This window comes from Leptopilina boulardi, unplaced genomic scaffold (assembly GCF_019393585.1).
Source record: "Leptopilina boulardi isolate dan_hultmark-lab unplaced genomic scaffold, ZJU_Lbou_2.1 LbouV2_292, whole genome shotgun sequence".
NCBI lineage: Eukaryota > Metazoa > Arthropoda > Insecta > Hymenoptera > Figitidae > Leptopilina > Leptopilina boulardi.
Genome location: NW_026137854.1, coordinates 646,290 through 664,685, shown reverse-complemented (window position 1 = coordinate 664,685; position 18,396 = coordinate 646,290). Strand labels below are relative to the sequence as shown.

The 18,396-nt window shown below is 30.1% G+C and overlaps 1 protein-coding gene across 3 annotated transcripts in view; it reads right to left on the bottom strand.

Annotated features, from left to right (window-relative positions):
* Nucleotides 1-630: 630 nt before the first annotated feature.
* Nucleotides 631-18,396, bottom strand: part of LOC127282259 (probable ATP-dependent RNA helicase DHX34) — a 143,145-nt gene continuing 125,379 nt past the window's right edge. For all 3 annotated transcript variants that reach the window (XM_051306433.1, XM_051306434.1, XM_051306432.1), the window contains one exon: nt 631-948. In XM_051306433.1, coding sequence (XP_051162390.1) covers nt 675-948 — 274 coding nt within the window. In that variant the 3' untranslated portion in view covers nt 631-674. The remainder of the gene's footprint in view (nt 949-18,396) is intronic.

Here is an 18,396-nt window from a genome sequence, read left to right as displayed (position 1 = left end):
CAATTCAAATGTTCACTTAAGCTTAATTCAAAAAACTTACTTGGCGGACTCTGACACACACTGGATGGAGCTTAAAGTTGCACCTGCAACGAGTGCATTTATATATCTGAAACTTTTTAACTCTAAGTTTTTGTTCTGACAGTTGGCCAAGCCTAAAGTCATTTAAGAGGGAAGAAGAAGAAGAAGAAGATGTTCTGACAGTCGGCTACGCCCAAAGTCATAAAAAAGAAAGAAGAATAAGACACTTCTAATAAGAATTGACAAGATTCGCATTTTCAGAACGTTGAACGAAAGAAAAAGGAAACGAGACAAACCTATGCGAGAAGAGAGAAAGACAACCACTTGTCTCATAAAACCTTATCTCTCGCTAGACACTTTATTTCTATATTCATTTTAATTTCCAGGGGAATTCTTGATTTAACGAAACACTTCGTTACAGCAGAAACAAAATCAATGGTAATTGACAATAATATTCCACTGCAGAAACCTTAAAAAGTTCCTTGGATTAATTTTCTTCAACAAAAACTACAATGAATCAGTTTTTGAATCTCGATTCGGTGGAGGAACATTTAGGATTTGTTTAGGGATCATAGGATTATATACAACAATTTTTAATTAGGAATCGTAAACTATATTTTTTAAAATTTTATATTACTTTTATTGATACAAATACATTAATGTTGTCTCTTGTGCTTTAATATTTCTATTGGTCGTAAGTAAAAAGTTTCTTTGCACTGTGGACAATCATAAGCAAGTTTATTAGAGCTTTTAAAATCAGGAACAAATGAATTAACATCCTTTTCTATCAATTCTTGCTTTGAACATAAAACTTGATGTTGTAATCTTTGCATAGCTGTAAAAATACCTGATACACAGCAATTCGAACATTTCCAGGGATTTTCACACATTTCAGCAATTATCTTCTCAGTCCAGTCATTTTCCATCAAACTGCAAAGAAACAAAAAGAATGATTTCCAAATATTCGTTTTTATAATAAATTCACAAAAACAGAACAAAACATTTCCTGAACATTTTCTAAAGATCATATTCAACCCTTATAAATACACTATTACAAAGGATGAAAAAAATAACATTACTTTTAATTAGATGTACCCTAAGTTGCGCAGGAGTACTATAATTCTGATGACAAGTTATAAGCAGCAGAATATATTAATTAAAGTTTATTTTTAGCATCGTGGCACAGTAAGTGTGATTTTAGCACAGTGATTACCTCTATAAGTGAGATTCTGTATGCGAGCAATTTTTTTCTCATGAAACTCTATAACGATAATTACGATATAACGATAAATTTTTTTTTGGGTATTTCTTAAAATCCTTTGGTCAGTTTTGAGATATTAATATGATAAATAAGCCTACTAAATTTTATCTAAATACATTAAAACCTGTTAAAGTTATCTTCTAAACAAAAAGGGATCCACACACACATACATACATACATAAATTTGTTTCCGGCACTTTGAAAATTTTTATAAGCAAAAGGACTACAAAGCTTCCTCCACGAGGAAGCAAAAAAAATTAATTAATTATTTAAAAAAATTATCCGGAGAAAGCAAATCTGTGAATCAAGTTGTTTGTAATCAGTGCACCTAAGATCTGCCAAATCTTTTAAAAGGGTATAATCGAAAATGATATTTTTAATGCAAACAAAACAAATTTAAATGATTTAAACAATTTTTGAAAAAATCATCCGCCATATTGGATCTGACATTTAGAAATTTGTAAATCTGACATTTTATGCTTCTTATTTGTAATCAAGGAACATAAATACATGGAATTTTGTAGGTTTAGAAGTAATTGATGGGTTTTTAAGATTTTTATCGACGATATTATTGAATGATTTTTTATTTTCGGGCATTGTATCTAATGTATAGGGCCGCCATTTTTAAATTTTTTAAATCGCCATTTTGCATTTAAAAGTACTTTTCGGTACGAACATTTTGAGCCCTATAAGACCTTATTCAGTTGCGCTCAATTTTGGGACTGTAAGTGAACCGGTTGACGTGGAATATCCCATATAATATATATATATGTTGACTTCATTTAGTAGAATGTATTGTCTGTGAGTGACGTGTGTTTCCTAGATAAGCTTTAATAGTGTGTATTCTCACTCATACGAATGGAGATTCTCTGTCTATCGGTGTTTCTTGGAAATAGTCGTTCGATTTCGAGAATTACCGATGTAATTCGAGGAAGTTGAGCGAGGTTTCCGAATAAGAAGTGAGAACGGGCAGCTTGCGTGGCTCATGGGGGTTTGCGGGGTGATGAATCAAAATTCGCTGTCATAAAAGCAAATTTCCTGGGTTTTCTCATTCTTATTGCTCGGACTCGTGGTGCACTATATTCACGCCACTCTTGTGCATATCGCCGATGACTCACAAGTAATCTGTTTTGAAGTGTAATAATTTTTATAATTTATAATAAATTTTTAATTGAATATTATTTAAAATTTTGGGTATTTTGTTATTGTTTAATATAAAGGTGTGGCGATTTATTTTAGGTGGGTGATTTATCATAATTGTTGATGGGAACGCGTTCCGGTGTGGAGAGAAAGCCCAGGAAATAAAAGCTAACTAAGTGCTTGCGACAAGTTAGGACAATTGGTCCACATATTGATTGTGCTTATCCTTAGGAAGAGGAAATTTTGTTTCCGTACTATTTTGACGATCCTTTCCCCGCAAGCTTCGCAGGGCCATACTTGCTGTTCGTCCCCAACCAGAGTTGCCAATGACCCTACCTAAACGCTACTGCGCTTGCGCTACAACAACTCTCTTATAGGTCGAAAAAAGCGCGCTTATATAAAATGCTTAATAATAAGAAAACGTTAATAAAGCAAAATAAAAATATTTTCACTATTGAATTTATTTTTTTTTGTAAATTATATTACTTTTTAATAAAAAAAATTTATTTCCTTAATGTACTGAAGAATAATAATAATTTTAATAATAATAATATTCATAATTTTATTATATTTATATCATTATTGTCATTATTTTTTTATAAAATATATAATCTATTATTATTATCATCAATTTAATATTTATTAATTAATTATGTAATATATTATTTATTTTTGTTATTATTATTATTAAATTATTATTAATTAATTATATATGAAATATACATATATATTTTTAGAAAAATTCAGCGAAATTTGTTTGTACTTTTTTATGAGGAAAATTTGAATTGGTAAAAAAGTACAAAAAAATTTCGATTCATTTTTTTGAAATATATAGATGTAATACATTCATAGTTAATTAATAATAATTTATTGAAAATAATGATAATAATAATAATAAATAATATATTAATTAATTAATAAATATTATATTGATGATAATAATAATAGATTATATATTTTATAAAAAAATAATGACAATAATGATATAAATATAATAAAATTATGAATATTATTATTATTAAAATTATTATTATTCTTCAGTACATTAAGGAAATAAATTTTTTTTATTAAAAAGTAATATAATTTACAAAAAAAAATAAATTCAATAGTGAAAATATTTTTATTTTGCTTTATTAACGTTTTCTTATTATTAAGCATTTTATATAAGCGCGCTTTTTTCGACCTATAAGAGAGTTGTTGTAGCGCAAGCGCAGTAGCGTTTAGGTAGGGTCATTGGCAACTCTGTCCCCAACCGACACTACTATCATCTTCTATCACCAACGAGCGATAAGTTTTCTTTTTCTTATGTAATTTTTATTGTTGCGAATATATCAAATTTTACGGTCTTTTGACCTAATATATATATATATATATATATATAATTTTATTATTTTACGTTTATGTATGTTTGTGTGTATGTATGTGTTGAGACGTCTCTAAGAGTTCTTTTTTTGTGTTCTTTAACGAAGTGTTTAATAAAATTATATGACCTCCATTTCATTTAAATTATATATTTTGATTTTATTTAATAATTTTTTTGTGAGACAAAATATTTTTATTACACCATGGAGCACAGTTAAAAACTCGTAATAAATTTTTCCCTAAAATTCATATTTTCCATTGTCCTGAAAAGGACAGATTGTATAGAACTGCAGACGGTTACACAGAAGATTATAAGGTATTAAAATATGCTGCAACGCTTATTATTTTAATCCAATTTTGCTTATTTTAATACCAAAATGGATTAAAATAAGTAAAATTGGATTAAAATAATAAACGTTGCAGCTTATTTTAATGCCTTTTAATTTTCTGTGTAATTTATATAATTTTATGTTTCGAACTTAAATTATTTTCTACGTGCGACATTTTTTTCGGTGTTTGTTTTGAAAAGGACAGATAGTTTATAACGGCTGGCGGTTGGTAATATGGCGTTGAGAGGTTGTCTGGTTCCGCGACAGCTTGACTGGTAAAAGAGTCAGTTGAGGTAACTGACTTGTTGCTCCGTTGAAGATTGGGGCCGACTGAGAGCGAGTCAGGAAAATTGCAGTCTTTATGCGACTCTGCTGCGTCTCATTCGCCGCTTCCTCTTCCCACATGGCAGGAGCCAATCAGCGTGTAAGATACCCCCACCAGCACCGCGCCTGCGCGGTACGATGAAGGAGTCAAGAGTGGAGGTAGGTCTGTCTCTCTTACGCTCTGCATATTAGGGGTTTTTCGGGTCGCTGATTACGAATATGATGTCAGATTTTCAAAATTCAAAATGGCGAATTCAATATAGCGGTCGAAATTTATAAAAATTCATCGAATTCACTTGAAACTTGTTACTTGAAGGTTTTTGGGGTCGCTGATAACGAATATGATGTCAGATTTTAATAATTCAAAATGGCGGATCCAATATGGCGGTCGAAATTTATAAATAGTAATTAGTTTTTATAAAACTTGGTGTCTAGGGGTTTTTGGGGTCGCTGATAATAACATAATAATAATAATAACATAATAACATTTATAAATTTCTACCACCATATTGGATCCGCCATTTTGAATTTTGAAAAGCCGACATCAAATTCGTAATCAGCAACCCCAAAAACCTTCAAGTAACAAGTTTCAAGTGAATTCGACGAACTTTTATAAATTTCGATCGCTATATTGAATCCGCCATTTTGAATTTTGAAAATCTGACATCATATTCGTAATCAGCGACCCCAAAAGCCCCTAAGTAACAACTTTCAAATGAATTGGTGAATTTTTATAAATTTCGACCGCCATATTGGATCCGCCATTTTGAATTTTGAAAATCTGACATCAGATTCGTAATCAGCGACCCGGAAAACCCCGAGATACCAGGTTTCATAAAAAATTATTTTTTTGTACAAGATTTCCTATCACCTTTCATTTAAGGGTTGTTTTTACCCCTAATAGCAAAAAATGACCTGATCTAGCAAAACGGCCAGACACGGGTATCTTTTTTTTGGTCCTAGTTTCTGAAAATCATTGATTTTTTCGTGTGTGAAAAAAAAGTTGAATTTTGTCGGACGGTGTAGTACTTGAACGCTCTGTATCTGTTCTATTGGCATATCGTTGAATTTATTATTACTATTCTATTTTACTATTATTAGGATATTTATCTTATAATTTGGTTATATTTTACATTGTTCGTATTTAATAAATTATTTTCATGAAATATTTAAATAATTTTTATTTTAGTAATTTATTATTATAAAGATATTTAGTTTATGATTTAGTTATATTTTACTGTGTTCAAATTTTTTAAGCTATTTCCGGAAGATATTTTTACTCTAGTGATTTATTATCAGAAGTATATTTTGTTTAGTATATTTAGTTATATTTTACATTGTTTTGATTTTATTAACTATTTTCTAAAAATATTTAAGTGATTTATTACTATTATAAGGATATTTAGTCTATAATTTGGTTATATTTTACAGTGTTCGCATTTTATAAGCTATTTTCGAAAATATTTAAGTGGTTTTTATTCTAGAGATTTACTATTGTCATAAGGTTAGTTAGACTGAAATTTAGTTTTGACATTATGGATACCAGTAAACATAATGGTGAGGAATGTGAAGGGGAAGTTAAGTTTCAAAAAAAAAAATTATTAGCAAAAAAAACTGTATAATGAGAAAAGTAACAAAATTGAAACAGTTATTGCCTATTCCGGAATTTCATGAAGTATTCAATTCTAGTGGTCAAGTTGCTGCAACTCGTCAGAAGTATATAAAAAAATTTCTTCTGCTCTAGACAAGGAAAATGCTATTGCACCAAAGTATATTTATACTATTATTTTACAAAATAGATAGAATGTGTATACTAAATTGACGGAGTTGTTAAACATTGAAGTACCATTTCAAGAAAGTATTATTAGAAATGATAGTACACTTGATTTTGAAAACGAAGTTTCTGAATTTTGTATTAATGTAACTGAAATTTAACAGTCAATGCAACCGCAGTATGAGTTACATAAATTTAAAACGAGAGACCGAACTGTGAGAAAATTAAGGAAAAATTCGTGGACACATGTACTATTCGAAGAAATCCATCATGTTACGAATATTCCTTGAGCCCTGAGTTTTAATTATTCTAAGGTATCCGATTCTGGAATTTTCGTCACAGTAATTGCAGTTTGTTCTGAATGTCCCTGTAAATTCACTGGAAAAATTGCCAATGAACCGGAAGAAGGAGAATTAATTTTCATGGATTGCATAATAGAAAAATTTGATTCAAGTGCAATTCATGTTAAGAAGAGACATCTTCAGGGAAAGCTTCGTTCTGCAGTAGGCAATTTACTTGTGGAAAGAAACCTTTTATCTTCTCAACACAGAAGAAACGAAGCACCGCATTTAAGCAAAAATGATGTGCTTAGTAAAGTGAAGCATGAAGCCCTTAACAAAAAACTGGGTATTTCGACTTCAAAAGCCATGGATGGATTGTACTTTTTAAAATATACTGAGAAGTACAAAGGAGCTATCCGAAATATAGGATTAGATCCTCCTTTCGTATACTACTTAACGAAAGAACAACAATTGCTTTTCGAAAAATTCCCAACAACATTGTATTTGGATGCAACAGGAAGTGTTGTTAAACCCATCAAACTCCCAAATGGTGAACATTGTTCACATATTTATTTGTATCAAGCAATGTGGGACGTAAATGGCAAATCTGTGCCACTATTTCAGATGCTTTCATCATCTCAAAACACTGTTTCCATTTTGTCTTGGCTTTTAGAATTTAGACGAATTGGATGCATTGAAAATAGAAATTACCGTTTTCCAAGAGAAACAATAACAGACATTGACAAAGCATTATTAGGCGCTCTTGCTCGTGCTTACGTACAAGTAAAAAGTTTATCATATTATTTAAACTTGTGCTTTGAAATAATTAAAGGTGCCGATATTGTTATTCCTTATTGTATCTTAAGGTTATATGTCTGTCATTTTACTCAAATAATTGCTCGATGAAAGTGTTATCCAAAAAATCAACCTGGAGTCATAACAATATACTTGCGAGCAATGTGTTTACTTAGGAAACAAGAGGATTTCGTCGAATTTGAGGAGATGGCTCGAGCAATTCTAATTCTTGCTTTGTGTAGAAGCGGAAACAAGGACAGTTTAGCTGATAAAGCTAAACAGTTTTTGAGGTCAAAAATAAAGGGAATAAGTGATGAAATAGTGGAAAATGTTTTAGCCAATTCTGAAAAATTGGAAACGCTTGAAGAAATTAACATGGAATTAGAGACTGAAGAAGAAACGGAATCATCATCGCTTCAGGAATGGGTTCACAATACGTATAATGATATTAAAAAAAAGGCGGATTGTGAAAATGTTGCTGATGATAATGATATCAATGGTTATAATCTTCCAGCTTTTGCTTTGAAGGTTAAACAGCTTCTTTTATATTTCCCAATTGAGGAAAAAACGTAATTTTGGAGCAATTAATCCTACGTCAGCGTGTATAGAATCATATTTTAATGATTTAAAACATCGCTCGTTCAAAATTTACGGACTTCCTCTTCGACTTGACAAATTTATTGCAATACATGTCTTGGAAATAATCAAGAAATTGCTTGAAGCTGCAGCTGGATCTTTAACAATAACAGAAGATGGACAAATTGAAGAAGTTTCAAAATCATCAAAGACTCCAAAACATGAAACTAAAGAAAGAAAACTTAATGATAATAAAGTTATTAAAGAATTTCTGGATGATCTGAACGAATTAAATTTCGAGCATGATTGGCGAAAAAAAATAGTAAAAATCCTTTTATGAAACCTGATGCTAATACTCCTCCAGCTACAAAATCGTTAGAAAATTTTTGTAGTTTTCAAGAGGACGAAAAAGATTTCGTAACAGACGTCGTAGATTCTGAAGATTCTGTGAAGGAAGTTACTGACTTTAAGAATATTCAGAACTCTAAACCAAAAAAAAGAAAAAGGGATAGGGCTCAATATGGTGAAATTTGTCCAGAATTCGAGCCATTGTGTGAAAAATTAACAAATTTGCCGATTTTGCCATACGGAAATCGTTGCAAAAACATCACGGAAGCAACTTCTGTTACAATCGTCACAAATACTTGTGCGTTTGACAGTTTAGTGCACATCCTGAGCATGTTAATTTTAAACAATTCTTTTTATAATGAAAAAATTAACAAAGCTCTTAGCGCAATATTCTCCTTTTCAAAACATTTTATTAACAATACATTATGTGCTTCCGTTTTTAAAGAAAAAGCAAAGATTCTTCGTGAAACAAATGTAATAAAGCCAAGAAATTGTTTTTTAAAATAATAAAAGTAAACGCATTATGCAACGTCACAGATCTCGCTATTCAGCTTTTTGTTGACTCACTAAGCTACAGCATCGAATATATGTGTACAACATGTTCACAATGTTCCTCTGATACATATGTCCTAGCACATTTTCATCTACGTTAAACAGAATTTGTAAAAATTCAAAAAAAAATCCAAGGAATTAATTGGAATTAACAATTGTATCTTAAAAAGAACAATGTTTCAAAATGTATAAAGAAATTCTACAAATTGATGGAAAAACACTTAAATTGATACCAGTCCTAAGCCTGTAAAGTGTGAAGGAAAAATTTTGATTTTTATAAACATTCAATTAGAAATACCGCTGCACCGCTCGACTGACTCTCCCTCTTGAACTCTTCAACGTACCGCGCAGGCGCGGTGCTGGTGGGGCTATCTTACATGCTGATTGGCTCCTGCCATGTGGGAAGAGGAAGCGGCGAATGAGACGCAGCAGAGTCGCATAAAGACTGCAATTTTCCTGACTCGCTCTCAGTCGGCCTCAATATTCAACGGAGCAACAAGTCAGTTACCTCAACTGACTCTCTTACCAGTCAAGCTGTCGCGGAACCAGACAACCTCTCAACGCCATATTACCAACCGCCAGCCGTTATAAACAATCTGTCCTTTTTAGGACAATCACCGCCACAATTATGAATCGTTGGAAATACTTTTAGTTTTAAACCTAAATTAACATACATCAACCGTCTGCCAGTCAATACAATCTGTCCTTTTCAGGACAAATACCGAGAAAATGGCAAACGTAGAAAATACTTTAAGTTCGAAACCTGAATATTGTGCATCAACCGTCTGCCGGTCAATACAATCTGTCCTTTTCAGGACAAACACCGAAAAAAATGTCAAACGTAGAAAATAATTTAAGTTCGAAACATAAAATGATCTGAATTAACCGTCTACAGTTCTATACAATCTGTCCTTTTCAGGACAATGGTAAATATGAATTTTAGGGAAAAGTTTATTAAGATTTTTTTACTGTGCTCGCATAGCACAAGTCAGCACAACTTTTCATTTTATAAAATGTTTATTTTTAAAAATTTTTGAATTGCAAAAATTTAATTTTTAATAAAATTTTTTTTTGTAGCACAATATTCTGTGGTGTTTGATGTGTTCAGCACAACTTTGATTTTTTATTTTTAACAAAATGGCGTTTTTGTGAAAAAAAAATTTTTTTTTGAAAAATTTTTTTCGGCACAGTTGAGCACAAACCTAGCACAATTCAGCACAACTTTTATTTTTTTGAAAAAACAAAATGGCGTTGCCAACTTCTTGGACATTACAAAAATAACAATTAAGAAAGAAAAATTAAGAAAAACTGACAAATACTCAAATTTGCTACTGGTGTTGTAAATAGAAAAACTAATAAATAAGTCAATTTTTAAAATAAATCTATTCAAGTAGGGGTCGTTTGACGCAGGATTTAGTACTCTTGAATATTACAGGAACAAAAAAATGTTTAAATTTAAAATATAATTAAAGCCGTCGACATCAGTTATAGTTAAAAAATTAAGGAAAAAATGACAATTTCTGAACTTTCTTAGAACTTTTCTCTTGTAAATATTATTTGTAACAAAAAAACACTATGTGGGTTGAGAAGCCCTCCTTTTCAGCTTCAAAATAAAAAAAAACTTTTAAATCGGTGGAAGAGTAAAAAATTTGCAAGGGTTTTCATTCATAAACATACGTGAAAACGGTTTTTTGGCTCTAAAATCAAAATTTGGGGGTAATAAAACAGCTTTGAAAATTTAATAAAAAAGAACAGAAATAGTTTAGTTAGAAAATTTTTTTTTATTAATATTTGTTCAAAATAGTCTAATTTACCAATATTCATCGATAATTGTTTAAAAAAGGCCACAATACTAGGTGAAAATTAATATTGAAACTTACCTGTTATCACATTTTATTTAGATTTTCCAAGAAAGTTTATAAATATTATAAAATTTATTACTACCTAATAGTAAGTACTTTCAATGTACTTTCACATGAAATATTGGCTTTTTCATTTTATAATGTAGAAATATGAGAAATTTTACCTTGAATGTTGAACTTTTCATGATTTGATCTGATTTTGAACACTTATATCTTCGCAGGCGATAAATGAAAAAATCTTATTTTGGTCTTAAAATTTAAGTTAAATCTTCTTTATTCATCCTATCAATATTTGGTGATGGAGAACGAGCTAATTTTTATTTTTATTCACATTGAAAAATACACTTTCAAAAACAAATTTGAGGGTTAAAAAACAAGTAGTTTTATAAAACTGAAGTTGGCTTTCTCAATATCGATTTCTCGTTTGAATTTAAATTTTAGTTAATAAATAAGATTCAATCATTAAAATTTATTATCTTTTTAATTATTATTTATTAGATTTGTTGAAATATTTTTCAATTAAATATAATTTTTTAAAAACTTTAACATAAAGAAATTTTTTTATTTATTTTATTTAAACTTTTTGTTTATATTGAAGACTACACGAATGAGATATTTTTTAATTGTTAATAAAGCCAACATTCTTTTCTTTATAAATAACCTTAATGAAATTTATGTCATTCATATAAATTAAATTAAAAAGGATTGAAGTTTAATATTGTTTATAATTTTATATTATTAAAAATGCAGTGTTCGATAGGTGCTTATTTTAAAGACCCCTGCAAAAGTGAGAAAAAACCGTTACAACAAATAATAAAAGATAATTATAGTGTATCTGATGAGTTGATTTTAAAAGTGAGAACCTGTGATGATATTACCACAATTTGTGAAAAACATGAATATAAATATTTTCATCATTATTCACAAAATTTTGGATATAAATGTTGCGACCCTTTTAATATTCATAATTCAGCAATTAAAAAAGGTTTAAGAAAAATAAGTTTAGAAGTTGCAGTTACGAACAAGTTTTTTAAATTGATATCGAGTTTGAGTATTTGTTTAACTTTTAGAGGAAAAGTAGCTGATGTAAAAAATCAACAGGCTGATGAACGCGATAGAATTAATGATCCTTTGTTTGAACTTCCCGAAGGTACACATCACATTTCTATATTAGAAATTTGAATATTTAATATTAAGTTATAATGTCCATTAATTTTTCAATTTATTTTTGTATTGAATTTGCAGAAAGTTCAAGAAGTAATGAAGCTTTATTAATGTTAAGGTTACAACCAAGTAAAATTAGAAAATTAAATTGCGATCAAAGGCAACGCAAAGTCGAAGAAGCTTTAATTGAAACATCAAAATCATTGACCGATAAGCTAAATGAATCTTTTAATTTCGAAATAGAAGCTATAAATTCAGAAGATTATTTATGGGCTGAAAGTTATAAATCATTAATTGAAGAATTAAAGGAAAAAATTAAATGTACTAAAAAGATTGCAGATAAAATTAAAATTTTAAGTTTAGTTCCGAAGTTTTGGACAGTAGAAAAAGTATGTAAAGAATTTAATGTTACTGAATATTTGGTAAAACAGGCTAAAAAGTTGACAGAATCACAGGGAGTGTTACCAGAATTGACTTACAAATGTAGAGACGGTATTGATGATTTATCGAAAAAAGAAGTGATGGATTTTTATGAAAACGACGAAAACAGTAGATTTAGTATTATTTAATATCAGTGAATTATATTCAGTATTTAAAGAAAAAAGACCAAATATAAAATTAGGCTTGTCAAAATTTTTTGAACTAAGGCCCAAGTGGTGCATTTCAGCAGGCCCTAAAAACTCCCACAATGTATGTGTGTGCATGAAGCATGAAAATTTGAAGTTGATGACAATTTTTTGAAACCTCAAGACTCATTAACAAATCTATTAAAAATAGGCACCTGTGATATTGAAAGCGAAGAGTGCATGATGGGAACTTGCGAAAAATGATCTGGATTTGATCAAATAAATGATATTGTTGAAGTAAAAATAGAGGAAGGGTCAACTGTCCATACAAACAATAGGTTCATGTTGATACATCAGACTTAATTGCAGTTACTGAATCTGGAAATAAATATATATTACATAACTGTTGGAAAAATTGCAATCAATGAAAGATCATCATTTCGTTTTTAAAAAACAAGAAGATTATTTTAAAAAATTAAAAGAAAAACTTCCTTCGAATGAAATGATTGTGCTCTTAGATTTCGCCAAAAATTATACATTTGTTATTCAGGATGAAATCCAATCTAGACATTGCATTGGGTCAACGATCAAGCCACCCTCCATCCATTCGTTTTTTATTTTAGAAAACATGAAAAGTTAGAAACGTTAAGTTTTTGTATACTTTCTGATTGTAAAGAACATTCGGGCTCTGCTGTTTATACGTTTCAAATGAAAGTAATTGAAGAAGTAACACTTCTTTTTCCAAATGTAAACCACTTTCATTATTTTTCTGATGGAGCTCCCCAACAATACAAAAATAAAAAAAACTTGATTAACTTAACCCATCATTTCAATGACTTTGGAATATCAGCGTCGTGGAATTTTTTCGCTACAGCTCATGGGAAAAGTCCCTGCGATGGCATAGGTGGCACAGTGAAGCGCCTTGTTAGAGCAGCAAGTTTAAAAGCAATTAATGGAAATTCAACTATTGTAAATGTCAGTGAAATGTTTGAATTTTGTAAAACGCATATTATGGGAAACCAGTTCATAAAAGTCGATGGAAGCGAAGTAAACAAAATTAAAAGACATCTGAGTCGTCAATATAATTCTATTAAAACTGTACCAGGAAAACGTAGTAATCACTGCTACATTCCACTCTCAGAATCAAAACTAAGAATGAAAAAAATCTCTCAATCAGAAGAATTCGAAAATGTTTCTTTCCTAGATTTATAAATATTTAATATTTGATTTAGAGGCACGTTAAAGTTCTGTAAAATAAGAAGAAACAGTTAATTTCAATTTTTTAATATTATAAAAATAATAAGCCATGTTAGTTTTGAAAAAAATTGCGTAAAAACATAATGAAACTTAAAATATAAAATTGATCTATTTGTTCTGGTCATCTTGATATGATCTATTTTTATACTCAAACTACAAATTTCTTACGTCAGTAATTAATTTGATAATTTATTATTAATTAATGTTAACCTAAATAGGATGATTTTCTAACAAATATATTTGAAAATTATTAAATAAATTTGTTTATATTTATAAATATATTTGTTTATATCTTTATGTTAAGGTTTTTAAAAAATTATATTTAATTGAAAAATATTTCAACAAATCTAATAAATAATAATTAAAAAGATAATAAATTTTAATGATTGAATCTTATTTATTAACTAAAATTTAAATTCAAACAAGAAATCGATATTGAGAAAGCCAACTTCAGTTTTATAAAACTATTTGTTTTTTAACCCTCAAATTTGTTTTTGAAAGTGTATTTTTCAAAGTGAATAAAAATAAAAATTAGCTTGTTCTCCATCACCAAATATTGATAGTGAAGGCGATTAATTATATTATTTTTTAATTCAAATTTATTACGCGGGGTTTCATAGCGCTAGAGTTCCAGAAATTAGGGAGAGGATAAAAAATAGTGCTGGTGAGGCCAGTCTCTCTTGAGAAACCATAGTGTACACACGAATTTTCATTTAACAATTATAATATTCAGTTAATAAACATTTATATTTGTAATGCCGCTGAGTTCTTAATTTCTATTATGCCAGTGTGTCTTCAATAGGATGAATAAAGAAGATTTAACTTAAATTTTAAGACCAAAATGGGATTTTTTCATTTACCGCCTGCGAAGATATAAGTGTTCAATCATGAAAAGTTCAACATTCAAGGTAAAACTTCTCATATTTCTACATTATAAAATGAAAAAGGCAATATTTTTAGAACTAATAATTGGTGAAGATAAATGGTTCAAATTTTTGAAAAATTTTATTTAGGTAAATACAATTATTTTACAAAAATTATTCTTCAAAACTAAAAAAGGGCTATATTGTTCCTGTCTACAAGAGTGGTAAAGCTAACAATGTCGCTAATTATCGACCAGTAACCATTTTAAGTGCAATTGCTAAAGTCTTTCAAAGTATCATTTCTGATGTTATTTATCTATCAGTGAAAAATTTATTTATAGAGGAGCAGCATGGGTTTGTAAGGGGAAGATCGACAGCTACAAACCTAAGTATTTACACTGACTATTTATTTAACAGTCTTGAAAATAAATTACAGGTAGATTCCATTTACACAGACTTTGCTAAAGCTTTTGATAGAGTTGACCACAATATACTTTTAGCTAAACTGAAAGCAATGGGTTTTTCTGAAATTTTGATTACCTTTCTTAAAAGTTACCTCACGAATAGATATAACTCTGTTCGTATTAAAAACGTATATTCTAGAGCATTTCCGGCGACGTCTGGTGTACCTCAGGGCTCGCATCTGGGTCCTTTACTTTTTTTGTTATATATTAATGATGTTAAAGATTTTATTAAATTCTCTCTTATTCTTCTCTTTGCTGACGATTTAAAACTTTATAAAATAATACGTTCTGAGGATGATTCCCATCTTCTTCAGCGTGATTTAAATGGACTCACTGAATGGTGTAGAATCAATCACTTGGATCTTAATGTCAATAAATGTTGTATCATTTCTTTTAGTAAATCTAATACCATTCAAAGATATTCATACTTTGTTGGCAATGGGGAGCTTAATAGAGTAAACCAGGTGCGGGATCTTGGGATAACACTTGATGACTCGTTATCTTTTAGTTATCACATTTCCAATATCGTTAACTGTGCTCTCAAGTCACTAGGATTTGTTATTAGAAATGCTTTAGCATTCCATAACCCACGAACTCTGAAATCGCTTTACTTTTCATTTGTTAGATCACAAATTGAACACTGTTCTGTGTCATGGAGACCATATTATGCTCATTATCTTGTTAGAATCGAACGAGTTCAAAATCGTTTCCTTCGGTTCTTTGCTAGACAAACTAATGTTCGTTTTGATAGATTTTCACATGAATATGACAGTTTACGTTCATTGGCGAACATACCCAGACTTACATATAGATTTGACTATTTTGATTTACTTTTCTTTTTTAAAATTTTAAAGGGATACATTGATTGTCCCCCCTTACTATCACTAATTAAATTTTCTATTTCAAAACGTCATTTCAGACATTATGTACTGTTTCAAATACCATACCATCGTACAAATTACGGAATTAATTCTGTTATTAACAGATTATCTATAAAGGCTAATACGGTTGCTAATGACATTGACTTTTTTAATATTAAGTTAGAAGCATTTAATACAGCACTGCGTAATCTATTATTTAGTAATTAGTTTCTTTATTTTATAAATAGCAACGTTATACATATGTATTATACAATTTGTATTTAAAGGGCACTTTACTTTTGAAGTCCCGTAAATAAATAAATAAATAAATAAAATGTTGACAAATTTCCTTGACATTTATTATTATTATTTATTTTGTTTTTATTGTTTTATGCCGCAAAACAACAGAAAAATACTGACAAAGCGCTTTTGAGCGGTATCTATTGAGGAACGTGGATCTTTTTTTTCATTCACAAAATAGAATAAATCATGACATGTAAATACACTAGACTTTAAATACATTAATTATTTAATAATAAAAGCTTAATAACCAAAAATATTATACAGATCAACTAAAAAATCATTCATTTATATTGTCCAATATTTTAACTATTTTTTGTAATATATTGCCTCAAACCCAACCGAAGTGAAACTTGACCGAGCTCAGACAACTTCTCAGTTTTCACAATCTGACAGAGTTCAGATTCTTAATTCAACCCAATATGTTTTTCTTAAAATAATGAATTTTAGCAAAAAATAAGCGTTCTTGTACCACTATTGGCCTATGGAAAGCACACATATTCGTCGAAAAGGGTTAACCAGTAACCCTACGACAATTTTTCTGTCATCAGGTCTTTACCTAAAAGTGTAGTCTCTAAAATCATACTTATGATGCCATGTTCTACAAAACAATAGTATAAAAATTTTATTTGTTTTATTTAAAAGGTGCCGTTCATAAAATACGTAACACCATTTGGGAGAGGAGGGGGGGTGCAACTGATTTTTACAAAACACTTCTGCTTTTCATCTCATGTGCAACCTCGTGAAATGATTAAAGTAAATTTGAATTACGCGCTGGTTTTTTGGTAAGTTGCGCCATCAATTCCGGTAGCGCTGTGCTAAATACAGCCTATTCAAAACCATTCGATTTATGGTTATACTTTTATACTTTCTGTGGTTTCCAGAAGAATTATTTCGAATGTTTCCTTAAGTTACAATGAAGTGATAAAATGTGAAGTTTTTATAATTTTTAAGTATATCTTTTTAGTTATTTAATATATCATCGAAGCAAGGCAATTTGTATAAAAAAATTTTGACGCATACAAGCAATTTCATTAAGAAATATTGCCGCAAGAAGCACAACGTCAAAGAAACGAAAAGTGGAAAGAGGTTAAAGCGAAATTTTCAAAGTTCGAAGAACTAGAATTTCATATAAATGGACTAATTAAACAATAACGAAAAAAATTAACAAAGTTAAAGGCTTCGCGAACTCTCCAGTTTTTTAAGATAAGGGTAAAATAATACTTAAATTGTTAATCACTTTAACATGTGATGTATCTTGAAGAAAGGTATATATATATATATATATATATATATATATAATTCTTTATTAGACAATAAGTCCATACATATATAAAGAGTCCGAATTGGGACGTATAACAAGTGTCATACAAATCTTGCTACCAATTCTTTACGCATTTCTCACAGTCAACATCGCAAAAAACATTTTAGTAAAATTCTTGATCACAGGTACCTCGTGAGACTCCAAAATATTTATCCAGTACGATTCGTGGTCGATTATATCTTTTAAGTCTGGAAAGTATTCTAATTTTAACACTGAATTTTTCGGGCACAAAGCTAAAAAGTGATGCAAATCTTCCCGTAGGGAATCACAAAACATGCAGGGTTCCGAGGAAGGAAGAACTAATTTAGTTTTTTTAAAATATATAAACTTAGAGTAATTATTTAAAAGGCGAATCTGGGAGAAGGATCTCTTGGATTCCAAGCTGAGTTTGGTTGTGAGGTAGAATTGCACCCCATTATTAAGCTCTAAGTGGGGCCAAACTCGGAGACTGCTCGATTGACTCCTGGCGGATATCCCTGTCTATTAGGTAGTTCTCGTAGGAATCCAGGATCAACCCCGAACTGGCTGAGAGGTCTTCTAGGCTAGCGAGGGACCATAACTCTCCCAACTTACACACATCAAAAAAATATTTTATTCTGCCAAACCAATTCAGAGAGGAACGATCCCGCCTCATCCTAGCCTCCTCCATTAGACGAAGAAGACAAAGCTTAGGGTACCGAGATTCCCCCATGTTTAGAATTTTATTTATCCAAGCCAAAGTTCTCTTCAAAATCACGTATGAATGAGCGAGTGTGCCTGTCTCAAGTCGGACGGCATACGCGGGTGTATTTTGCGGTAAGAAAAGTAAGCCCTTAAAATAGGCTTGTAAAACCTTCTCAATATCCTCCGCATATCCGACCCCCCAGATCTGAATTGCGTAAAACAGAGCGCTCTCGAACAAACCCGTGAAAAATTTTGTATAGGTCGACCAGGAATTGGACTTGGTGCCGTAAATAATGCTCATAGTCGCTCCAAT